This window comes from Ochotona curzoniae, unplaced genomic scaffold, assembly GCF_017591425.1.
Source record: "Ochotona curzoniae isolate NIBS_2020 unplaced genomic scaffold, NIBS_Ocur_1.0 contig_3819, whole genome shotgun sequence".
Classification (NCBI taxonomy): domain Eukaryota; kingdom Metazoa; phylum Chordata; class Mammalia; order Lagomorpha; family Ochotonidae; genus Ochotona; species Ochotona curzoniae.
In genome coordinates this window covers 55,896,692-55,920,775 of record NW_024466004.1, presented here as the reverse complement: position 1 = coordinate 55,920,775, position 24,084 = coordinate 55,896,692, and the positions used below count along the sequence as shown (strand labels likewise).

The following is a 24,084-nucleotide window of genomic DNA, read 5'->3' as shown; positions in this document are numbered from 1 at the left end:
GGCGGGGCGGGGCGGGCCGTGACGCGCGCCTCGTGACTCGCCTCAGCCTGCGCCGCGGAAGCCGGAAGCGGCGGTCTGAGCGCGCCCGCTGGGGGCGGAGGAGCGGCTTGAGATTCGAGAAGGCGGGGATGGATCCGAAGCCGGCGTCCGCGCTGCGAAGGGCATCGCCGCTGCCGTGGCTGCTGCTGCTGCTGCTGCTGCTGCTGCTGGGCTCGCGGCTGGCTGCAGGCGCGCTCCCTTTCGGCAGCGGTCCTCCCCGGGTCTTCCCTGACCTGCTGTCGGAGCAGCGGTGGCTGCAGATGGAGGACTTGAGCCTGTCCCTGTTGCGGGGCGGGGGTCTGGGACCCCTGTGGCTCCCCTCGGACCTGCCGGAGCTGGACCCGGAGTGCCGGGAGCTGCTGCTCGACTTCGCCAACAGCAGCGCCGAGCTGACCGGGTGCCTGGTGCGCAGCGCTCGGCCTGTGCGCCTCTGTCAGACCTGCTACCCCCTCTTCCAACAGGTCGTCAGCAAGATGGACAACATCAGCCGAGCCGTGGGGGTGGGTAGAGGGGCTCTCCGGGAACCTGCGGCGTGGAGGGTTGGGCAAGGATAGTCAGTCCCGGGGAGGTGGAGTTGGGTTCTCTGTTTCCCCAATACTTAAGGAAAGGAGTGTGTGGAATTCGGGGTGTCAAAAAAAGGAGCCGGCCATTAGGGTTCTTGGGGTGTGGTTTTAGCCTCCACGGAGGCCATTGGGCACCCTACTTCCCCCTCCCCACTACTAAGCTCTGAGTGCACCCTCACATCCCATCTTCTCCAGGATTGCAGGAGTAAGGCCTGTCCTGAGACGCCCCACTGAGGAGCCTGGCAGTAGTTAGAAGCTTGAGCCTGCAGCCAGTTTAACTGTTCCCATCAGCTCCGCCAGGTCCTAGCAGGCTGACTTTGTGGAGTAAGTTGTCTTACCAAGTGGCAGCCAGCCTGGTGTGGCCGTGGAGGGTTAAAATGCATAGTGTATGGGTGTGTTTTCATCTTTATGATTGCAGTGGTGTGGAGGCAGTCGGTACATCTGGACAGATGTCTTCACACTCGTTCACCTGTGACCTGGGGACAACTGGAAATGGGAACATAGCAGTAGTTGGCTGGCAGTGGGTAGTGGCATTTTCAGAAATGGTCAGTTGGCCTTCAGTTGTTGGAACCCTGAAGGCTGTGCTGGCCATCTGTCTGGTTGGTGCTAGGAGGGATTTAATTTACTTAAAAACAGGGAGACACCTAAGTCCTTTCCCTACTCTTAAGTGCTTTGTACATCTAGAGTAGGAAGGGTCGGAGTGACAGAGTGAGAGTCATGAGGTGTGGGCCGGAAGTGCCTGGCAAAGGGCTAACACGGGCGGCCCAGGCATCTCATGACACTGGAAAGACTTCCTAAGTCACGGTTGATCTGACTCAATAGGAACTTGTGGGTAGTTGTATCCTACTTTAAGACAGCCTGATGTTACTTCACATACATTTCTATTTTGCTTGAGTGGAGGGGGGGGGGGCGCATAAATTCAGTAAATTCACTGGTCCATCTTTGTATAAAGAGCTAGTTTGCAAGGTAGCTTGAAAGAACTGAGGATTACACGGAGTGTTTTCCAGCCCTGTTTCTATTGGTTGTAGCAAGAAAAATACACACACACACCTCATAGATATCTCATACAGGATGTGTATATGTATATATGACTGCATATGTGTGATTTAAAATGTTACCAAGGGCTTGTTCCTGTCACCTGCAGCAGGGAGTGGCCTGGCATCAAGCTCAGTTTTGAGCAGGTCGGGGAGTTGTTTTGTTTTTTAAGATTTATTTTATTTTTTTAAATTGGAAAGTCAAATATACAGAGAAGAGGAGACACAGAGAAAGATTTTCCATCTGCTGGTTCACTGCACCAGTGGCCGCAACAGCTGGAGCTGCTAGGCCTGAGTTTTTAAGTAAGCAGCCAGCTACTTACAAAGCATCATAGGCGATGCTGGCACTGCAGATGGAAGCTTGACGTGCGGTGCCATGGTGCTGACCATTTGTGTGATGTTCAATGATGTGATAACAAAAGTAAACCACAAAGAGGGTAAGCTTCTGAAAAAATACTGTCAGTGTTACTTTCAAGCAAGAATTCTTTAAGTCTACATTCCTTTCCTCACCCAGTGTGGCTCTAGTTCTTATGTAGAGTTACATCTCTCTCGTTACTCACTATATTATGTAAGATAAGAAGGCTCTTGAAGCTCAGCATTGGGGCTCATATCTTCCTGTTTTAAGGAATCTTAACAGTAACTGGTTAACAGTAGCAGTTCATTTTTTTAAGAATGAAGCCTCAGCAGAATTATTCCCTGCTGGGACCAAAGGAAAGGATGTAGATTTGGATCATATAATTAGGAACTTGGGTTTGTTACTTGTGTAGCATGAGATTCTTTCATTATAAAAATTATCTATGGGTAGTGTGTTTTTTTCCTGAATTTAAACACTGCAAAATGGAATGTGTTGTTGGATTTTCTTGGGAATTCTAAACCACTGAATGAAAAATTACCCCAAAACATGAAAACAAAGAATGTGCAACATTGACCCACTATATACAAAATGTTATATAAATAATGTATGCTCACTGTAGAACGCTTTCAGAGGCATAAGAGAAGCAAAAGTGAAAATAAAATCACCACATTTGTAGATCTGTCTTCAAGATAAATACAGAAATACATTTTTAAAAGATACTGCTACATTTTGGTGAAAAGTTCTCCAGAGTTTTTTTTTTATGAAAAACAGATAAAGCATGTGAAACACAGGCAGTTGACCCAAGCACTTGAGATTGCACTGTAGAAGCAAATACATATTTAAGCAGCAAAAACTTTCTTCCCTTGCAAGTAAACTTTGTATCAATAAATGTTAGCTGTGTTTTTTTTTCTTTAATATTTGTTTATTTTTATTGGAATGACATTTTCAGAGAGAAGGGGAGACAGATAGATCTTCCATCTGCTGGTTCATTCCCCAGTGGTCACAGTGGCCAGAGCTGAGCCGATCAGGAGCCAGGACCCTTTTCCAGGTCTTCCACATGGGTGCAGGGTCCCAAGTCTTTGGGCCATGCTCCACTGCTTTCTCAGGCCTCAAGCAGGGAGCTGGAAGGGAAGTAGAACTGCCAGGACGTGAGCCCATGCCCAGATGGGATGCCGGCACTTGAAGAGAGAGGATTGGCCCTTTGAGCCATCAGGTTGGCCCCTTTAGCTGTTTTATCACCATTGTTTAGTGCTATCAATCATAATCTGATCATGTGAAAATGTTGAAAGAGTTATACTGAATAAGTGTATTAGTGTTTTTGCCTCAAAATTGTTTGGAAAGTCAAAAATGCTCAAGATTGTGTTATCACATCTTCTTTCTGTTCCAGAACACTTCCGAGAGTCAGAGTTGTGCCAGAAGTCTCTTAATGGCCGATAGGATGCAAGTAGTTTTGATTCTCTCTGAGTTTTTTAATACCACCTGGCAGGAGGCAAATTGTGCAAGTAAGTCATTTCCCTGTTGCAGTTCCAGATCAGCAGAATACATGTGAGATTTTATTTGAGTTGTTGTATTTTTGGATAATGCTTTTTATTACCAAGTTTGAATGAACTGTCGTTAGCATTATGGCTTTTTAGCAGTGACTGCTTGGACAAATATTGACAAAAACATGTAGCAGTTAACGGTAGGAACTTTGGAGTCAGGTGGAAATGGGATTGGTTCTGAGCTCTGTCACTTAGGGCAAATTTGTGTCTTGCAATTTCAATTTCTCCATCTACAAATTGATGTCAATGTTAGAACTTATCTTGCATCACTTATGAATAAAATAAATGGGTAAAATATTTAGCTTAGAGCCTGACATATACTTCATTGTTCAAGAAATACTAGCTATTTGCTGTCACAATAATTATGTTTATAATAATCTTTCAAATAATGTGTTTGCGGGGGGGCATGAGAACGCTGATTTTATCACCTTTACAGAGTTGTGTGTATCTGTAATAAAATCTTTCAGATACACTCTGGAGAAGTTAATATCACCATTTCTCTTTTATAACTCTGCCTTTCAAATAAATAAATAAATCTGAGGGAAAAATAAAGAAGATAATGACTTCCTATGACATAGTTGATGTTAAAAACGTAACTGGGGACCAGTGTGGTAGCATAGCTGGCTAATTCTCTATTTCTAGTTCTGGCATCCCACATGGGCACCAGTTCAAGTCCTGGTTGCTCTACTTCCTGCTCCAATTCCCTGCATATGGCTTAGGAAAGCAAAGGAGGATGGATGCCTCGAGTCCTTGGGTTCTTGAACTCACGGGAGTCTTTTAGGGAAACCTAAAAGAAGCTCATGGTTCCTGGCCTCTTCTGAGTCTCCCACACGGATTCTGGGTCTTAAGGCTTTAGGCCATCAACAATACTTTCTCAGGCCACAAGCAGGGAGCTGGATGGAAAGTGGAGCAGCCAGGACATAAACCATGTGGATCCTGATGCATGCAAGGTGAGGATTTAGCCACTGAGCTGTTGCATCGGGCCTGAGCTTGCTTTCTTTTCTTTTTTTAGAAGATTTATTTATTATTTGAAAGGCAGAGAGAGAATGAGGGAGCATGAGTCGTTCATCTGCTGATTCACTCTCCAGATGATCACACTGGCCTGGCCTGGGCTGAGCTGAACCCAGAACCTGGGAACTGCATCTGAGTCTCCCACATGGGTGGCAGAAGCCCATGTACTTTGGCCATCTTCAGCTGTACGCCTAGGTGCATGAGTAGAGAGATGAATTGAAAGTGGAGCATCTGGGATTCAAACCAGTACTGTGGGATGCCAGTATGGCAACCAGCAGCTTAACTTGCTGAGCCAGAATGCTGGCCCCAGAGGTAAACATTCCTTGTACTGTCTAGACCACCAGAGTATTATTAAAACAGGGTCGTATAGTGGGTTATAAACTGGGATGTTGAATGTTAAAGTGCACATGGAATATTAAAGGCAAGGGAAAGTATTGCAGGCTGCAACCATTTTTTTTTTTAAACATCAAAGACTCTTTATCATGGGACCCCATTAGAAGAGATAGAGACCACTAAGGAGTTTATAATAGTAGTTTGGGCAAGAAGCGAAGGAAATATGCAGGTGAGGATCTTGGAAGTAGAAAGGACAAGGCAGGGTGAAGGTCTGTGTTCTTGTATTTTGTTACCTAGCTTGATGGATGGGAGAAAGCCCCTCTGCCAAGTTTCCTTTCTTCCTGGTGTACCATGCTGTATTGAATACTGATGCTCTTTCAGAGCATTTTATTTCTCCATTTATTTCATTTATTTGAAAGGCAGAGAGAAAGAGAGCACTCTCATTTGCCAAATGGATCTGGGCGGGGCCGACCCCAGGAGGCAAGAATTCACTTCCCCATGGGTCGTGTGGACTCAAGTACTGGAGCCCTCACCTGCTGCCCCCACAGTGCATATGAACAGGAAACTAGAATTAGGGTTGGAGCTGGGTCTCAAACCCAGGTACTCTAGTATGCATTGTAACCACTGCACCAGATGTCTACCCCAGAATACTTTTAATTTTGTCTCTATTAATTCGTACTTTCTCATAGTTTCAACAGGGGCTTACTTGATGGGACTTTTTTACAGAAGGAAAAAAATTTAGAGTGAAATATTCTGGTGTAGAAATGATTGAGTAGAGGTTGTTTAACCTCTTAAAAGACCTGTCTCAGAACAATCGTAAGGACCCATAATGGTAGCCTAGTGGCAGAAGTCCTCACCTTGGGAGCCAGAGGAAGTTCCTGGATCCTGGCTTCAGGTCGGTTCAGCTGTAGCAATTGCGGCCACTTGGGGAGTGAACCAGCAGACAGAAGATCTTTCTTTCCTCTAAATCTTTCCAATAAAAGTAAATTGAAAAAATCATAAGCTCTTAAAAACTCATTGATATGGGAAAACATGTTAATTATCCATAACAATAAATAAATCAGAATAAATGAGACATGTGTTGGGATTTACTTTTTTGTGAGGAAAAACATCTTTTCTTTGAAAGTATTTCAGAGCCTAGTGCAATGGCTCAATTGGCTAATCTTCCCCTTTCAAGTGCCAGGATCTAATTATGGGTGCCAGTTCATGTCCTGGCTGCTCCACGTCCCATCCAGCTCCCATCCAGCTCCCTGCTTATGGCCTGGGAAAGTATTGTTGGATGGCCCAAAGCCTTGGGACCCTGCACTCACATGGGATACCTGCAAGAAGCCCCTGGCTTCTGGCTTTGGATCAGCTCAGCTCCAGCTGTTGTGGCTACTTGGAGAGTGAACCAGCAGATCTTTGGCTCTGTCTCTCCTCTCTGTAAATCTGTCTTTCTAATACAAATACATTTTTTTAAGTATTTCAAAATGAAGATTTTATTAACTCCAAATAGCATTCTTCCCCAGTAAAAAAAGACAGTTTACTATGTATTTGCTGAACACAATGGGTATTAAGCCCTTTAGAGTGCTCGGAGGTCTTGTTTGTTCTTCTGTTAGACATCCTATTTTGAAAATATTGTTTATTGAACTTCTATAGAGCAACTAAAATGCTATGCAGTTATGAGTTATTCAGAAGATCCTTACTTTCCAGTTACAATTAACTTGGTCATGTCATGGCATATACAGTCAGGTGAAAGAAACCAGGTGCAGGGAAGTATGGTATATTTTGTCCTAAAAATATCTAAAAAGATTTTGAGGGAGGGGAATTGGATAGCTGAGCCTGGGAAGGAAAATGCCCTATGTGCACTGTATTTATACTTTACTCTTTGAAACATATGCATTTGATGCCCTCCTACTTGAGGCATCATCACTGCCTCCTGGGTTTGTACTCCAGGAAAGCTGTAACCAACAGTGCAGCTCAGGCCCTCTGTCACGGGATGTGGGCTGTTTACAGGCATCTGAAACAGCAGACCCAATTCCAGCCCTTAACTAGATTGGTTTTCCAGTAGTGCTTTGGTTCTTTGGTAAACAGTATCCAATATGAACTGCTATAATAATAATATTTACTCCCATATTATTAGTTAAGATGTTTGTCCTTACGTTCTGAAAACCTACTTTCTTTATGAGTAACATGTTTTTTTTTAAAGATTTATTTCTTTTTATTGCAAAGTAAGATATATAGAGAGAGGAGGAGAGACACAGAGGAAAATCATCCATCCAATGATTCACTCCCCAGGTGACCACAACGGTGAGAGCTGTGCTGATCCAAAGCCAGGAGCAAGGAGCTTCTTCTAGGTCTCCCACATAGGTGCAGGATCCCAAGGCTTTGGACTGTCCTCAACTACTTTCCCAGGCCACAAGCAGGGAACTGGATTGGAACCAGTGCCCATATGTGATCCCGGCATGTTTAAGATGAGGACTTGAGCCGCTAGGCTATGGTGCTGGCCCTATGAGTACCGAATCTGCAATGATCTGGGTGATAATAGTGGTGCTGGTGAATCACTGCAGTCCTGACGTACATTCTGATTCATCAAAGGGAAATTAAGATGCAGTGAATACTTATTACTAAAGTCCTAATGCTTTAAAATAAGCAATAAAATGCAGTGCCTAATCAGGTCAGCTAACCAGCCAGCAGCCGTTTTCACGTATTTTATGTAGGTAGAAGTATGCCAAGTGTTTGATCTATTTGTTTGCATCTCATAGCTTGGTATGTCCTAGTTTTTAATGTCTGTTCAAAGTAACTGGACTTCAGGTACAAAAATTCCACAATTACTCCATACTATCAGAACCTCTCTTTTTAAAGAAATAGTTGATTGTTTTCTATAATAGCAGTTTTTAAAAACAGCAGAGAATTTTATGTAAATTCCCAATAGATTCCAGATACTATATTTAAAGATGTGTAATTCCTGTTAGGATAATGTCATAGGGTTTCTATGTAAGTCTAAGTGGAATCCTAAAGCCTTTAAGGACGCCTCTTGAGCCGATGACTGAGCCCTTACTGAAAGAGATGTGACGCTAATCTGCCCTTGATGAGGCTCCATTGATTGTCTGAGCTGACAAAAATCCATAATGACCACTTCATTTAGAGGAAGCCTTATTATTGCTAGGATTCCTTAACTTACTAATTTCTAAAATATGTGGTTTCTCACTGTTTATAACCTTCTGTTCCCATTCCCTACAAAGAGGTGAAAGAGGAATTTGCTGGAATTCCTTTGTTTTGAATTAGAAAGTCAGGACTCTTTAGTAATGAAGGTATTTTTAACCCCATTATATAAATGAAGTCCTTTGTCAAGCCACTGTCTAATGGTGACTGAACAAATGTTCCTGCAACCATAATGCAGCACTCAAGGAGATGACCAGTCTATGCAGGCGTTTAGTTTAATTTTCAAATTCTTGTAAGTGAAAAGCAAATGACTGACTGTAAAATTGATGATATTAAGTCCTATTATTCTACTGAGAAGATTTCTTTGTGAATTACTTTTGAGTAAAGAAATTATTTGTTATAACTATGTGTCTTGTATGGAAGAAATTTGCCACCACACTCTCCCAGGAAAGACCTTTGCATTGCTTTGATGGGCGGGGCAGGGGCCCTGCGCTCTTTGATCCATATTGGGGCATGACAGTAGTCTTGACCGGCTCACTGTAGCACAGGTGTGCAGTTGCTATGAAGGAAATTGTGCTCCCTGAACAGGGATTCCCTGCACAACATCTGCTGCAAAAGCTAAAACTTGCTATTCGAGCTCCTTAGCCTGATGGTGTGTAATAGGCTGCATCTGTGTAACTGAGTTTACTTGTGTTTCTGGCCAGTCGGCCTCATCGCTGCAAGGATTCAGGGCTACTTCAAGATGACTTTAGCCAGCATTAAGAGTGGCTGATGTTGTTCTTATAATTATTTAAACAATTTGGGCTTTGAACTTGGTGAAAGCTGACAGATGAGTGACATACTTAAATACTAAAGAAAACATGGCAAAAACAATAGAATACTTAATTGGGAGCTTTCCAGGAAAGTGTTTTTATGTTTCAGTGTCTTAAAATTAATTTCATGTATAGGCCTTAGAATATCACCTTATTTGTCTGGCTTAGTTTCCTATGATGCCTTTGATTTTTAAATTACAGTGCACTCAGATAGAAATAGAATTTATGTCCCTCCCCCCCTTTCTTGAACATAGAAAGTAAAAATAAGTTTCTTGATTTTTCTTACTTACTTAAAAAAGGTATTAACACATAATATGTGTGCATTTTAAGGGGCACAGTGCAATATTTCAATATATATGCGTAGTATAAACTAATCCTTCCATATAGCCAGCCTTTTTGTTTCCTTATTGCTTCTTTGTTTTTGGAGCTTTTCCACTTCTCTGTACAGAATAGAATACATTATCCTGAGCTGCAGCTGCCACGTGGTACTGTCAGATACAAGCATCTCCACACCCTTCTCAGTCTCTGGTAATCTCTATCTTAAATACAGGTCAACTATATTTTTAAATGAATATATATATATATATATATATATATATATACAATTTAAGTACACTTATGTATATTGCATTACCATCTATGAGAACATGGAATATATGTCTTTCTGTATCTGGTTTATTTCACTCATCATAGTGCTCTCTAGTGTCACCTATTTTACTCCCAGTGTCAGGATTTCATTGTTTTTCACAACTGGATAATAATCCATAGTGTAAATAGAGCACATTTGCTTTATCCATTCACCAGATAACAGACACTGGAGTTGAGCTGTATCTTAGCTGTTGTGAGTAGTGCTGCAGTGAACATGGTAATACAAGTGTCTCTTTCAGATGCTGATTTCATACCCACAGGTGGGACCGCTGCCACAGAAGATGGATCTGTTTTTAGGTTTTTGAAGAAATTCCACACTGTTCTCCCTAGTGGCTATACTAATTGGTATTCCCACTAATGGTGCTTACGGGGTTTCTTTTTTTCTGCATCCTCATCAGCATTTGTAGCTTTTTTTTTTTTTAAGATTTATCTATTTTCATTGGGAAGGCAGATGCAGATCAGCTGATCCAAAGCCAGGAACCAGAAGCTTCAGGGTCTCCCATGCAGGTACAGGGTTCCAAGCCTTGGGCTGTTCTTGACTGCTTTCCCAGGCCTCAAGCAAGGAGCTGGATGGGAAGCGGGGCTGCTGGGACACAAACCAGCGTCCATCTTGGATCCTGGTGTGTGCAAGGTGAGGATTAGCCACTAGGCTACCACGCCAGGCACACTTTTTGTCTTATAATGACCTTTCTCTTTGCAGTGAGGTGATACCCCATGATGATTTTCATTTCCTTGATAGCTAGTGACACTTGGCATTATTGATCATTTGGATCTCTTCTCTTGAGAAATGTCTATTTAGATCATTTGCTCATTTCTCAACTCAATAGTTGTTGAGCTTTTTGATTGCCTTACATATTCTAGATGCTAGCACTTTGTCAGCGGGATAGGTATATAAATATTTTATCCCATCTGTTGATTGTCTCTACTCTGTTGATTATTTCCTTGACTGTACAGAAGCTTCTTGGTTTGCTGTAATTCCATTTGTCTGTTTTGCCTTTATTGCCTGTGCTTTTGCTGTGCATTGCTTTGCCAGTGGGACTCATGTTCTTAAGATAAAGCAGCAGAGAATAGGGACTACATGAATTCAGAGAATGGAAGAATCCAGAATGAGGAGCACCAAGACAGTTCTGAGCACCCTGGACGCAGAAAGGGCGCTGCACCTGGGGGCACGCTGAGGAGGTAGATAGGGTTCACCCTGACATTGGCTGTGGAGCCAGGAGTTGCCTTGTTATAATTCATCTACCTCGGGACAATGCCTTTTGCCAGTTTGCACAGTGTTAGGATGCTAATTCTGCAAATGGCACAGAAATAGCATCAAGAAGTTCAGATCACATAGATAGGCATTTGTGAAGGATGTTAGCCCCAAGTTGCTTAGCAACATGCTTTTTGCCAAGAAGCACAATAAGAAGGACTGGAAAACAGAGCCCACAACTGCATGGAGCTAGTGTCCTGGTGTGCTGTTGGTGCAGATAAACCTAATGGAAGGTGAAAAAACGAAAAATTGTTTGATGGTCCTGAGACAAGAGACATGAATCTCTAAGCAAGTGGGGAGCACAGAGTGAATGAAGGCTGCCCAGGGTTGAAGACATTTATGTAGATGTGGAAGGGAGAACGGGCAAGCATGCCAGGAGTGTGAGACGAGGTGGCGGACTGGAGCAAGCCGGGAACACAGGGAGAGGTCACAGCTTCATGAAGACATGTCCCTGGAGGGAGCAGGGGAAGCAGCCTCTGGAGCGATCCTACATAGACCCTACATGTCAGCTACTGACATTGCAGGCAGATGCAGAAAAAGGCTATTTACAGAAGAGTTTTTAGAAACACGTAAACATAATTTACCTGAATTCTAATCAGCATTTTAGGCAAAATTCCAGGACTTATAACTCATGATAGATTAGAGCGCTAATCAAAAAAATGTTATGCTGTACAATAAATGAACCATTTGTGATGTGGAAAGAGATACAGAACTGCTAAATCTGACATGGAAAGGATTAAAAGGCATGTGTGTGTGTGTTAAAATTAATGCACGATTAACAGTCTTCTGCCTCTACAGTACCATTAAAGCTGGTATTTAGGATTCTGACCTTTGGCATCCAAAGTCAATTTAAATTTGTCAGTCTTTTAGTTCAGCAACCCTAATTGACTGCATGATTCTAGAATTGGACAACATTTCATTCCATGAACTATAATAAGTGTTCCTGTTGTACTGCTTGTATAGAAACAGGAGGGTATATGATTATTTAAAAATTTTTCATGAAAATGGTTATGATTTTTAAAAAAGCTTTTAAAAACTAAAAGGAGTAAGCTTCATGTATTTGGGAAATTCTTTTATGTGGAGTTCTTCATGCTTGTTTGAGTAAAGAATTATAGTGCAAAATAGAAGGTGATAGCTAGAGAAATAAATAACAATATGTAATTGTTGCTTGAGATATATTAGTATGCTTTTTCTGTTTTGTTTTGACAGATTGTTTAACAAACAACAGTGACGAATTATCAAACAGCACAGTACATTTCCTCAATCTATTTAATAGCACCCTGACCTGCTTTGAACATAACCTTCAGGTATTTTGTAAATGATTTTTTAACAAACTAATTCTGAGGAGCAGAAAGAGAGGGTAAGAGAGGAGGGAGAGAGAGCGAGAGCTCTGCCAGCAGCAGTTTACTCCCCGAATGCCTGCAGGGCTAAAGCTGAGCAGAAGCCAGGAGCTGGAAGCTGAAGCCAGGCTCTAACACCGGTAGCAGGAGCCCACGTCCGGAGTCATCACCCCTGCCTCCCAGGGGTTACATTAGGAGGCTAGTGGCAGAATCTTGAGCTGGGAACCAACCAAGATACTCCAACTGGGATCTAGGCATCTTTTTCTATTCTTTCTTTATTTTCTCTCTCTTTCATCTTTTCTCTCTTTGTTTCTATCTATCTATCTATCTGAAAGGCAGAGTTAGAGAGAGATCTTTGTTTTACTGATTCACTCCTCATATAGTCACAGCAGCCAGGACTGGCTTGTGTAGCTGGCAGGAATGTGTGGATGTAGATTCCCAAGTACTTGAACCATATTCTGCTGCTTTCCCAGGCACAGTAGCTGGAAGCTGGCTCAAAAGTGGAGCAGCTGTGTCTTGAATAGAAGCCCGTATCAGGTACTGACAGTGGATTTACCCCCGTGCCACAATGTTAAGCCCCAGGGCCTTATATTTTACAATATATTGATTGATTGATTTATGAGGCAGAGTGATGGAAAGGAAAGACAAAGAGAGGAGAAGAGAGGAGGGGAGGGGAAGTTTATTTTCCAAAATGCCCAGAACAACCAGGGCTGGGCCCCAGGAGCCTGGACCTTCATCTGGGTCTACAGCATGGGTGACGAAGACCAGAGTACCCGCACAACACGGCTGTCCCAGGTGCATTAGCTGGACCAGACGCCAAGTCCCAAGCACTGATACTGGCACTGCGCCAGGGGATGCAGGAGCTGAATTTCACCTGTAGCACCAATACACCTGCCCCAAGAAATCAGGAGAAAAGGCATGTGCTATGTCATCGCTTCCTGAATCCTTTTCCTGGTGTGGTTATACTACCACTTCTTTAGCTAGTCCCTGTATTGACATTTTGGTTCAGTGTTTTATCAATTGCTGCCATAGACAGCTTTTTTTCATGTAATTTGGAGAACTTTTATGAATTTGTTTGTTATAACTTAAAAATGGAATTGCTCCATCAGAAGATGTATACTTTTTAAAGTTTTGATAGAATTGGTTTAATAGAAATGATTAAGTCAAGATTTTGTTTTGGTTTTAGCTAAATCAGCAATTATTTTGTGAAAAACAGACAGTGGGCTATTCCTTTTGACACATCAAGTGGAGACTTGGTTTTGCTGTCAGTAAGTGATTAAGCTAACATGGTAGGGGTTGTGTCAGTTTAATTGCTTTGGTTTTTCTTCCTTTTTCTCTTTCATTCCAGTGTGCAGTTAATGTCCTTTGTGCTACACGGTAAAGCATATAGACTAGAATGCAATCTATAGGGCCTGGCACAATGGCTCAATGGTTACATCCTCACCTTGCACACCTGGTATCCCATATGGGCACCAGCTTGTGCCTGGGGCTTCTACTTCCCATCCAGCTTCTTGCCTGTGGCCTGGGGAAGCAGTAAAGGATGGCCCAAAGCCTTGGAACCTTACACCCATGTGGGAAACCCTAAAGAAGCTCGCGGCTCCTGGCTCCTGGCCTTGGATTGGCTCAGCTCTAGCCGTTACAGCCATTTAGGGGGGTGAACCAGCAGATGACAGATCTTTCTCTCTGTCCCTCCTCCTTTCTGTAAATCTGCCTTTCCAATGAAAATAAATCTTAAAAAAAAAAAAAAAAGATAAGTGGAAAAGGTTGCCTGTACTGACATAGTATACACTTCTAATTTTTATTAAAAAAAATTTTTTTTTCAAACAGATATCTTTCAATTGCTGGTTTGCTCTCCAAATGTCACAATTGGGGATGGGCATTTTATGTGGTGGTTAAGGTGCCACTGAGGACACCCCCATCCCATGCCTAGAATGCCTGGGTTCAAGTGCCTGCTTAGCTCTACTCCTGATTCCAGCTGCTATCACATACCTAGGAGCCAGTAGTGATGTCTGAGATGACATTCCTCTGCTGCCAGCTGACTGCCCAACCCTAACTGTTGTGGGTATTTGGGGAGTGAGCTGGTGAATGGCAGAAACAATGCCTCTGTGTGCGTATGTCCTCTTCCTGCCTCCTCTGTCTTTTTAAATTTAAAAATTTGTACAAAATGTTGATTCTCATTAAGTCTACACAGGCAGGAACATATATATATATTTAATTTTGTTAAAATAGGAGAGAGAAATGCAGTCAGATAATGACAAGATAACTTGGTCATTTTGATATTCAGTGTTTAGTGTCCCAATGGGACACTGCATACTCTACTTCTGATCCAGCTCCCTGCTGATGGCCTGAGAAAAGCAGTGGAAGATGGTCCAAGTGCTTGAGCCCCCACATCCCTGCGGGAAACCTTGAAGAAGTTCCCAGTTCCTGGGTTGGGTCTAGCCCAGTTTCAGTGATGGAAGTCATTTAGGGGAGTGACCCAGTGGATGGAGGGTTTCTTTCTCTCTTTCTCTCTTCTCTCACTCTCTGTAACTTTGTCTTTCAAATAAATTATTTATATATATACATAAATATATATAATTAGATATAAATCTTATATATATGATTCATATATAAGATTATATATAAATATAAATCATATATATAAGATTTTATATATAAATCTTATATGTATATATAAGATTTTTATTTGAAAGAATTACAGAGAGAAGGAAAATCAGAGAAGAGAGATTTATCTATTGCTTCATTCCCCAAATGGCTAAGATGGCCAAAGCTGGGCCAGTTCGAAGCAAGGAGTCAGGAATTTCACCCAGCTTTCCCACATGGGTGCAGGGGCCCAAGCACTTGGGCCAAGCACACAATTCTGACCCTAAAAAAAAAAAAAAAAAATCCTAAAAATAAAACAAAAAAATCAACTTAGAGGCGTCTAAAAGATGCCAGATATTTTGCCATGTGCTTTCCACATGAGGTCTGTTGTCTCTGAAACCTAATAGAGGTAGTCACCCTATTTTATAGATGCATAAGCCCGAGACTGAGAGTGGCTCTGTAACCTGCCCAATGTCACAACTCAACACTCCAACACAGCATAGTGTTTCCTCTCTTCTGGAGGGCAGATGGCTCACACATAAAAGACTTACCAAATGTACTGTTTTTGTGTGTCTTAAATGCACCTTTGTCATTTTTAGGTGAGTCTTCTACCACCAAAAAATTACTCAGAAGTGTGCAAAAACTGTAAGGCTGCCTACAAAGCACTGAGTGATCTGTACAGTGAAATGCAGAAAGCGAACGAACGTGAGCATAAGGCTGAACCTGGGACACATTTGTGCATCGACGTAGAGGACGCTGTGAGTACTTTGCTTCCAGTGGAACGCGTAGGTGACATGTTGAATGGGCCTAGGATCCCTTTGGGAGGTGCGGCCGATTCGTACATGCTGTCCTCAAGCAGAAATAGCTGCGTCATACTAAAATGGACGTTAATCAGGCACTCATAAGTGAGCTAATTTAGTACTTTTCTTTTTGTTAGTTTGAAAATGTGTTCATTTCAGATATGTAGGTATTATTGTAAGTTTACAGTTGAGTTTCTGGTACTCTTAGTGCCAATTCAGGAAGTTTCTGGGTTTTACTACAGCTTGTTTCCGAAGCCATTCCTCAATCACTTCATATCTCATTGCTTTATTTCTGTACCTCTTGCCATCTTTATGTGTTTATTCATTTATAGTTTGTCTCATTAAAATGTAAGGACCTAGTCGTTTTTGTTCACTCTTCAGTGTTTAGGACAATGCCTGGCATGTAATGGGCTTTTGATAAATATACACTGAATGAATAACTAACAACAAAAAGCTTTTGTGGTCATTGTATAGGCTGCCTTTACACAGGACACCACTAGATGGCAATCCTGCCTTTTTTTCCGCAATACGAAGCCCAAGAATGGAAATTATTGTCTCAAAGTAGAGAAGTTGGGGGTCAGAGTTGATGGTTCATGGTGAGAATAATGAATGTAAATTAGCATGGCATCTCAGAGTGAAGCATAGTGGATCAGTAATATTAATATTAACTATTTTTAAATTTTAAATAAGCAATATATTATTTAATAGTCCTGTTCCTTCCCACACCCCCTCTCACCGCTGGTACCGGGGTCCTCCCCAACTTCCCCAGCGCCTGCCTCCATGGATGTTTCATACCTGAAAACTAGCCAGCGTGGCTGGGACCAGTGCTTCCTTGAAGTGGGCCCCGGACAGCGACCTGCACCACACTAGGGCAGGAGGCCCAGACCTGGCTGGGGATGCACCGTGCAGGGGCCCCTGTGATGGGGCACTCAGGCTGGATCTGCCCATGTCCCACCCTTTATTTTATTTTATTTTTTTCATTCCTGCACCCGTCCTCTGCTGGGACCCATTGTGTGTGTGTGTGTGTGTGTACTGTGCCTTTTCTTGCTGTTGTATGGGGAGAGGGGTGGGTTTTTCATGGAAAAAGGGTATATCTTTGGCTTCCTCAATGTCAGATCATTCACTGTGTCCCACACAGCTTATTCAATAAACAGATTGGAACCACACACCCCCTCCAAAATAAGGATAGTAAAAACCATGTCAGATAGCTGTGCCATGAGAATTTTTGTTTCTGTTACCTTGTTCTTCTTGTTTAGAACAGTGTCTAGTTTTTTGTAGGCTCTCAAGAATAATGTTAAAGCTTTTTTTTTTTTTCATTTTATTTGAAAGAGATAGTGAGAAAGAGATTGGTGGAGAGAGATCTTCCACCTGCTGTCTCACTCCTAAAAGTTGGAAACAGCTGGGACTGGCCAGGTAGAGCCAGGAGCTTGGACTCCATCCACATATCCTGTGACAGAGTCTCAAGTGCTTGAACCATTATTTGCTGCCTCCCTGGTGTGCACATTAACAAGAAGCCGGCTGGTGTGATAACCTGGTGGCTAAAGTCCTCACCTTGCATATGACAGGATCCCGTATGGGTGCCAGTTCGTATCCCAGGTGCTATACTTCCCTTCCAACTCCTTGCTTGTGGTCTGGGAAAGCAGTTGAGGGAATGCCCAGTTGGGACTCTGCATCCTGGTGGGAGACCTGGAAGAAGCTCCTGATTCCTGGCTTCAGATCATCTTAAGCGGCAATTGCAGCCGCTTGGGGAGTGAACCAGCGAATGGAAGGTCTTTTGCTCTGTTTCTCCCTCTCTCTGTAAATCTGACTTTCCGATACATCTTAAAACAAACAAAATCGGAGTGGTCGGGACGTGAACCAGCACTCTCTTATGGGGTGCAGGCATCCCAGGTATCCGTTTAAACTTGTACCAAATGTCCACCCCAAATAATGTATGATTTTTAATCAAGAAAGCAGTCTAACTATTAACTATTAATCTAAGTCCATATAATGCTATAAATGATTGATATTCTAAAGAATACTTTAGTTAGTGTTATAGATTTAGAATAGGAAATTTTGATGTAGGTGTAAATTTATATGGTGACTAATTGTGAATCAGTTCATTTTCCTGGTAAGAAATTGTTCTCAACTGCTAATAGATCTTTTGGGATATGTGCTTGAAGACAATTAAGTGTAAAATAGAATACTATTTGTTATTGTTGCAGATGAACATTACTCGAAAACTTTGGAGTCGAACTTTCAACTGTTCGGTGCCCTGCAGTGACACGGTGCCCGTAATTGCTGTCTCTGTGTTTATTCTCTTCCTGCCCGTGGTCTTCTACCTTAGCAGTTTCCTTCATTCAGAGCAAAAGAAACGCAAACTCATTCTACGTAAGTTCTTTTTACGACTATTCATTGGTTTAAATAAAAGCCCTTATTCAAAGAATTTAGGCTTGTTTTTAAAATAATACATAGTCTGGTATTTCAAAACATACTGTGTTTTACAATTATGCTTACTGATGAGGGAGATGGGTAAGGATTTTTGTAAGAGCACATAATCAAAGCACAGCATCTTTCAGATCATTTACTGGGGAAGGTTTGATCACCCCACAGAACAAGGCTGGCAGTGACAGGAGCAACTTGGGACACTTGGGCCAGGCATAGCAATAGTGCTGAGATGGAGGCAGCTCCAGGCCGGAGGAGTTCTGGTAGAACCACTGAAAGCACAGCAGGCAGGAACAGTGACAGCTGGCATGCAGGGAGCTTACGGACAAGCTCTACATGTAGTCCTGGGAGTATGACATCTACACGTAGTCAAAGAAGCAGGGAGCCCTAGCCAGAAAATCCCATCTAGCAGAAGTGTTGCCTTTCAGTCATACAGCTTTCTTGTTTGTTATCAATATGAGTTTATCTTTCATTAATTTCAATTTTTAAAGAGATTTTTTGTTAAAATATTTTTCCCTTCAAAAAAAATGTTTTTGTTTTAAAGAACCTGAAATCACATTCCTGGCACTTTTTAACCCAATTTCATGTCTAATAGATATTTTCATTTGTTCACTTTTTTTGAAAAATGCCTGTTGAGCAGTTTGAACTGTACTTATGCCATCATGTATCAATATTACCTACTTTGCAATGGGTGTATTTAGTGAGACTTGCTGAAGTTTCCCAGCATCTTTCACACACATAATAGCTTCGTTCCCAAAGCATGTATTTAGAACAGTAGCTAGAAAAGCAGCAAAATATTACAGGGACATGACTGCTGAGGAATTTTATTTTGCATGGTGTGATGTACTTTTAAAGGTTTAGCCTCTTGCTTGTCTTGCAAATCTATTTAATTTCTCTCTCTTTTTGTTAAAGATTTACTTATTTCTCTGAAAGACAGGGATGGAAAGAGATCTTCCATCTGCTGGTTCACTCCCCAGATGGCCAGAACAGCTGGGCTTGGGGGACTCACAGTCGTGGGTAGCAGGGGCCCCAGGTCCTTGGACCATATTCTGCTGCTTTTTCATGTGCATTGACAGAGAGCTGAATCGGAAGCAGAGCAGCCAAGATTCAAGCTGGGACTGGATAGGGTGCCTGCGTCACAAAGCCAGCCTCCCAGCCTTTTAACTCTGTGGAAGGCATTTACTGCTTCTGACTGGGGCTTTTCGTTTGTCTGCACAGTAAGGATTACCTTCATCCATCTGCTGTGTGAGCCGCAACCTTACAGATGTTTCTTAATTCTTTTCTCCACTAGTGTTTCCCTCCTCACCCCCTTCCAGTTTGTCAGCAAGATTGCTGCCAGTCTTGCTTCCAAAAACCTGTCTTAGGTCCTCTCTCTGCCTCCACTTGTCAGCTCTGCCCCATCATCATCCTCCCTTACCTGTACTTCCACAGGTGTGCCTTAACTGATATTCCTGCTTCCATCTCTTGAACTAAAAATCACACCCCATATATTAATGAGATCATTTAAAAAAATTTTGTTTTTATTGCAAAGTCAGATATACAGAGTGGAGAGGCAGAGAGGAAGATCTTCCATCCGGTGATTCACTCCCCAAGCAGCCACAACTGCTAGAGCTGAGCCAATCTGAAGCCAGGAGCCAGGAGCCTCTTCTGGGTTTCCCACACGGGTCCAGTGTCCCCAGGTTTTGGTCTGTCCTCGACTGCTTTCCCAGGCCACAAGCAGGGAACTGGATTGGAAGCAGGCCACCTGGGACATGAACTGGTATCCATATAGGATCCCAGCAGATGCAAGGCAAGGACTTTAGCCACTAGGCTACAACACTGGGCCTGAGATCAATTTTTTAAAATGGATTTGTACCACATTCCTGTCCAACTTGTAATCTTTAATGTGTTACTGTTTTATCTAGGCTAAAATTGAAACTTAAGTGTCAGTATCTGTTCTCCAAACTGTGCATGATATGCCCCCTCCAACACACACTTTTTGAAGCTCATCTACTCTTCCCTTCCTAGTTCTTGACACTGTTCTTTCTTGTCCTCTCAAACCCCAGCCTCACTCGTACCACTCCTTTTTGCAATCCCTTCCCAGTTTCTTAGCCTGGCTCCTGGCCAGCCAGATCTGAGCTCACAGGTTCCTTGCTCAAAGGGACTCTTAGGACCCTCCTCCAAATCTAAACTCACAGCCTTTCTTTCTGTCTTACTTGTTGTCTTTGTTTAATCACACTTAATCACTAAACTAATTGCAGTTGAATAAATTGTTTGAATTAATCTTTTCATGGTAAATACTCAGAATGGTTGAATGAAAGGACATTGTACTCTACTTAATTGAAGAGTGTGTTCTTCAAAATACTAGTCCTGTGAAAAGAAAATTCTTATGGATAAAAGAAGACCTGGACGTGCTTTATCCCATGTGTTTTTCATGTGCCTGATTCTAAGTTAAAAGCGCTAAGGTTTCATGTTGGAAGACTTGCAGGGAGTGGCTTCCAGCAGTACCTACCACTGTTGTGTGGAAGCATGCAGGAAGCCCACTTCAGGAGCAGGTGACCAGTTCCTGTCCTGCTTCCTCACAGGCTGCTGCGTGTCCGCCAGCATGCTCACACTGTGGTGAGAATCGGGAGCAAAGGTGGCGCCATCTCTGCCCTCCAGGTGGTATGGATGAGTGGAGCATGGACAGTGGAGGGTAGGGCCACCTGCGGTGCTGGCATCACCATTAGTTGGTACCTGGGGTAGAACTAGAGAAGATGGCAGGATTTACCAAGTAGAGGTTACAGAGGCAAGCAAGTTTTAGGGGTACGTACCTACTGGTACTGGTATCTGGTTGTTTGGCTAAAGTAATTTGATAATTACTAGGAAGCTAGATCACATCTAGTAATTGTCAGCAAATTTAAAAAAGAAAATCCAAACCACTGATTTTGTTTGCCCTAGTTTCAAATTCATCTTGTGGTTTAGGTCAAAGCATTAGACTCCAAGAAGTCATGCAGTCATTCACACACAGAGCAGTGGTCAGGGGAGACTCATAGAAACCAGAACAGGGATTCTCATCTTTGCCTGACAGAATTATCTACAGAGCTTACAAAACAGTTAGATACTTGAGTCCCATTGTAGACCTAACCACTCAGGAAAGACTGCTTGGCTCCTTCCTGTGGGTGGAACTGCCTCACTGGGCCTGTGGTTGCCTGTGCGCTCTGAATTGCTTGTCTGGCTGCTTCCCAAGGCCAAGGTTGTGTGAGCCAGTCCTCCTAGCTGCTTTCTAGGCAGCGAATAGTAGGTGAGAGCTCTTCAGGCTCAGGGTCTGTTTCCCAGAATCTCCTCTGGGCTGGGAGAGGGGATGTGCAAACTGTGGAGGTGCTTGAAGCGGTTGCCTCACACTACCCCAAATGCGGTGACAACTTCTGATGATCCTCCGCAGCAAGAGCCTGGATGTGTAGGGTGCAATGTGGGCAGGCCCTTTCCCCAGGCAGTGCAGCCCAGCAGCTCCCTACACTGGGTGTAGAGCCTGTGCTTCTGCTGTCAATGGCTTGAATAGAGCTGGCTGCATTCCTTTTCCCCCCAAGCAAAGTCCCTGTCAGTTCAGAGTTGAACTTGAGGTGCCAAACAGATGTTCTGTGCATCATCCTGTTTCCTAGGAGGTTATTGTGTGTCTGCAGCCTTGGCAAGGTCTTGTCCTGCACTCCCTTCCTTGGCCCATCCACTCCCTGAAGGTGCAAGAAGAGGTACTGAGGCCGGCCGTTGGCCACGTGGCTATAGAGTTCTAGAGCCTCAGCCCATTGGCGAGTTGAGGCCTGATAGCAGGAACCCTGGGACTCTGCCTCGTACTGGATTTCATTCAGGTAGGCGTATGGTGTTTGGAACTAAGGCCTGGACTTAATTCATCCTCCCTTCTCTAGGGGAGGAAGCTCTCCGTGCCGTGCTTCCTGTAACTGAGGGAGGGGTGAGGCAGACAACTCTTCCCTGCCTGTCTTCTTCAAGCACTGGTTCTTACTGGTCCGAAATGAGACACTGGTCTCAACCGACCTCCCCACCTCTTGTAAAGGTAGAATTGGGTATGTGAATAGCTGTTCCAATTGTAACAGATCTTATTTGCAGCCATATGTATTTGTGTGCATATGTGTGTGTGTGTGTACAAGTCCTTTTTCTTTTTAAGTCGTTTGATTTTGGTTTTGTTGTTTTTGATGTTACAGGTTCTTCCACCGAAGTTTTTTTGTTTTCTTTTCCTGTCTGGGCCATTTCAACTTTCTTTCCCATATGTGAGCCTTTCCTTCTCTCATTTCACTGAGGCCAAGTTGGTAGTATGATCTTAAAACCCCAAGTATCTTTGTCTTGTTCCACATCTCCGGGGAAAGTCATGCTCTCCCTCACAGCTAAGCTACTGAGTGGTGTAGAAATCTTTGGACATGCCCTTGAATATGCTGAGGAAGCTTTCACTGAATGGTTTTCAGTGAAATTTACTTTCCCCACGTAGATTTTTAAATATATAATATTCTAATAACCTGTAGCACTTTGCTTTTTTAAGTGGATGACTCAGCTGCATTACATGCTTGAGACTAGAATATTCAGGAAGGTTGTAAGTGATATTTCTTTTGTTTAGTATGGCTTCTCACAGGCCTGGGGTACTTTCTCTATCATTTGAAGTTGGCAGAAAAAATTGACTTACATGTTAATTCTTGGAAGATTCGATCTGTATGGATTCAAGCAGAAATATTAGAGAAATATTATAGTTTGCATCACAACAGTGAATAATCATGCTCAGAGAATTACATTTCAGTTAAACTATGCTTTTTTTGATTTATACAGCCAAACGTCTCAAGTCCAGTACCAGTTTCGCAAACATCCAAGAAAATTCAAACTGAAACCTATGAAATGGAGACTGTGTAGTGTACCACTGGATGGACGGCGAGAGATAAAACTTGGTCAGATGAAGATAAACTGTGATTTGACGGGTCACGCTCCTGAGAAACGCAAGGACTCCAGATTTATTTTTAAATAAAAATTTTCAATCTTTCCTTCCTTTTCCACCCCTTTTTGTAAGGACTGTGCATTTTTCATCTGCAGGAAGAGCAGTGTTGTCTTGTTTTAAAGCATATTTGTTACAATAACAGAAGACAAGCGCAGTCTTGGCGTTTAGGACAGGTTGTTGCCGTCTGAGACTTGTGGGTTTTCTTTACTAACAAAAGTACCTCAAGTAGAAAAGTTTTTGAAAACGAGGACTTAAAATTTAACCAGTTACAAAAAAAGGCCCTGGGAAAGAAATGTCCTTGCCAAAGGTAATAGGTCCAACTGGTAAACTCCTCCTTGTTCAAGTATTATGTATATATTTAATATGTCATATGTTAAAATGGTGTAAGATTCAGTATTCACTTTCTCTAAAGTCACTTTTATCTTTGTATGAAAGATTTATGATAACTGGTTTCTTACTTGACTTTTATAAATGGTATTTTACATCTTATTTTTGCCTTCATAAGTAATTTGAAATCACTTCACTGCTTTATTGTTCTTAGGACAAGATGGATTCTTCTTATTGCCAGGAATTTGCATTGTGAATTACCTTAAGTTATTTGGCAATTTGTAATTTATTAGTACTTTAAATCAAATGTAGCACTCATACTGTACTTAAATTGTGAATGTTTTTAACGGTGAAATATGGGAATTTTAGGGGGAAGAGAAAGGAGGAGTGGAGAAGCTGAAGGGACAGCAAAGAGGTGCGTGTTCCTACAGGAGGCGGGATGATGCTCTCACGGTGCCTGTAGTGACATGAAGACGATGCTCATTTTGAATTGCTCAAATTCAGTACTTACCTGGTAGGGGAGACACCGTGATCAGGCAGGTGGTTTTCCCAGGGAAAACCAGCTCATCCATTGCACTTGAGTTGCTTAAAATCAGATCAAGGTGAAATGAGAGGAAGTCACACATTCACTCTTCAGAAATTTTGGCTTGGAATATTTGATGTTTGAAAAAGGCTTTATTTCCCAATTTTGCACAATTGTATTTCTCAGGTTTTTAAGAGGTGATTCATTTGCTAATTCCTTCATGCTTTCTTGCTGGAAACAGGCCCTATTTTAATTGTTGACAGTGTGAAGCCTCCTCTGCATAGAAACAAGAGCTTGGTTGAAATAATGAGAGAAACTGAATCCAATCATCTGCTGTAAGCTGCCCTACAGATATACAACAGATGTTTCTATTTTTCTATTTTGTTTTGTTTACCCTTTACACA

At 42.5% G+C, this 24,084-nt stretch overlaps 1 protein-coding gene and 1 non-coding gene across 3 annotated transcripts; both read left to right on the top strand.

The window, feature by feature from the left end:
- The first annotated feature begins 107 nt into the window (after positions 1–107).
- Positions 108–24,084, top strand: OSTM1 (osteoclastogenesis associated transmembrane protein 1). 2 transcript variants are annotated; one of them, XM_040983856.1, is made up of 7 exons: positions 108–539; positions 3,379–3,493; positions 11,942–12,039; positions 14,307–14,315; positions 15,255–15,413; positions 17,660–17,825; positions 22,668–24,084. In XM_040983856.1, exons 1-7 carry the CDS (start codon positions 129–131, stop codon positions 22,721–22,723), a joined length of 1,014 nt encoding a protein of 337 aa, XP_040839790.1. In that variant the 5' UTR covers positions 108–128; the 3' UTR covers positions 22,724–24,084. The 2 variants fall into 2 exon arrangements, with proteins under 2 accessions (XP_040839790.1, XP_040839791.1); XM_040983857.1 differs by lacking the exon at positions 14,307–14,315.
- On the top strand, positions 23,661–23,823 carry LOC121158865. Its single transcript, XR_005884249.1, has one exon. It is a non-coding gene; the product is annotated as a U1 spliceosomal RNA (small nuclear RNA).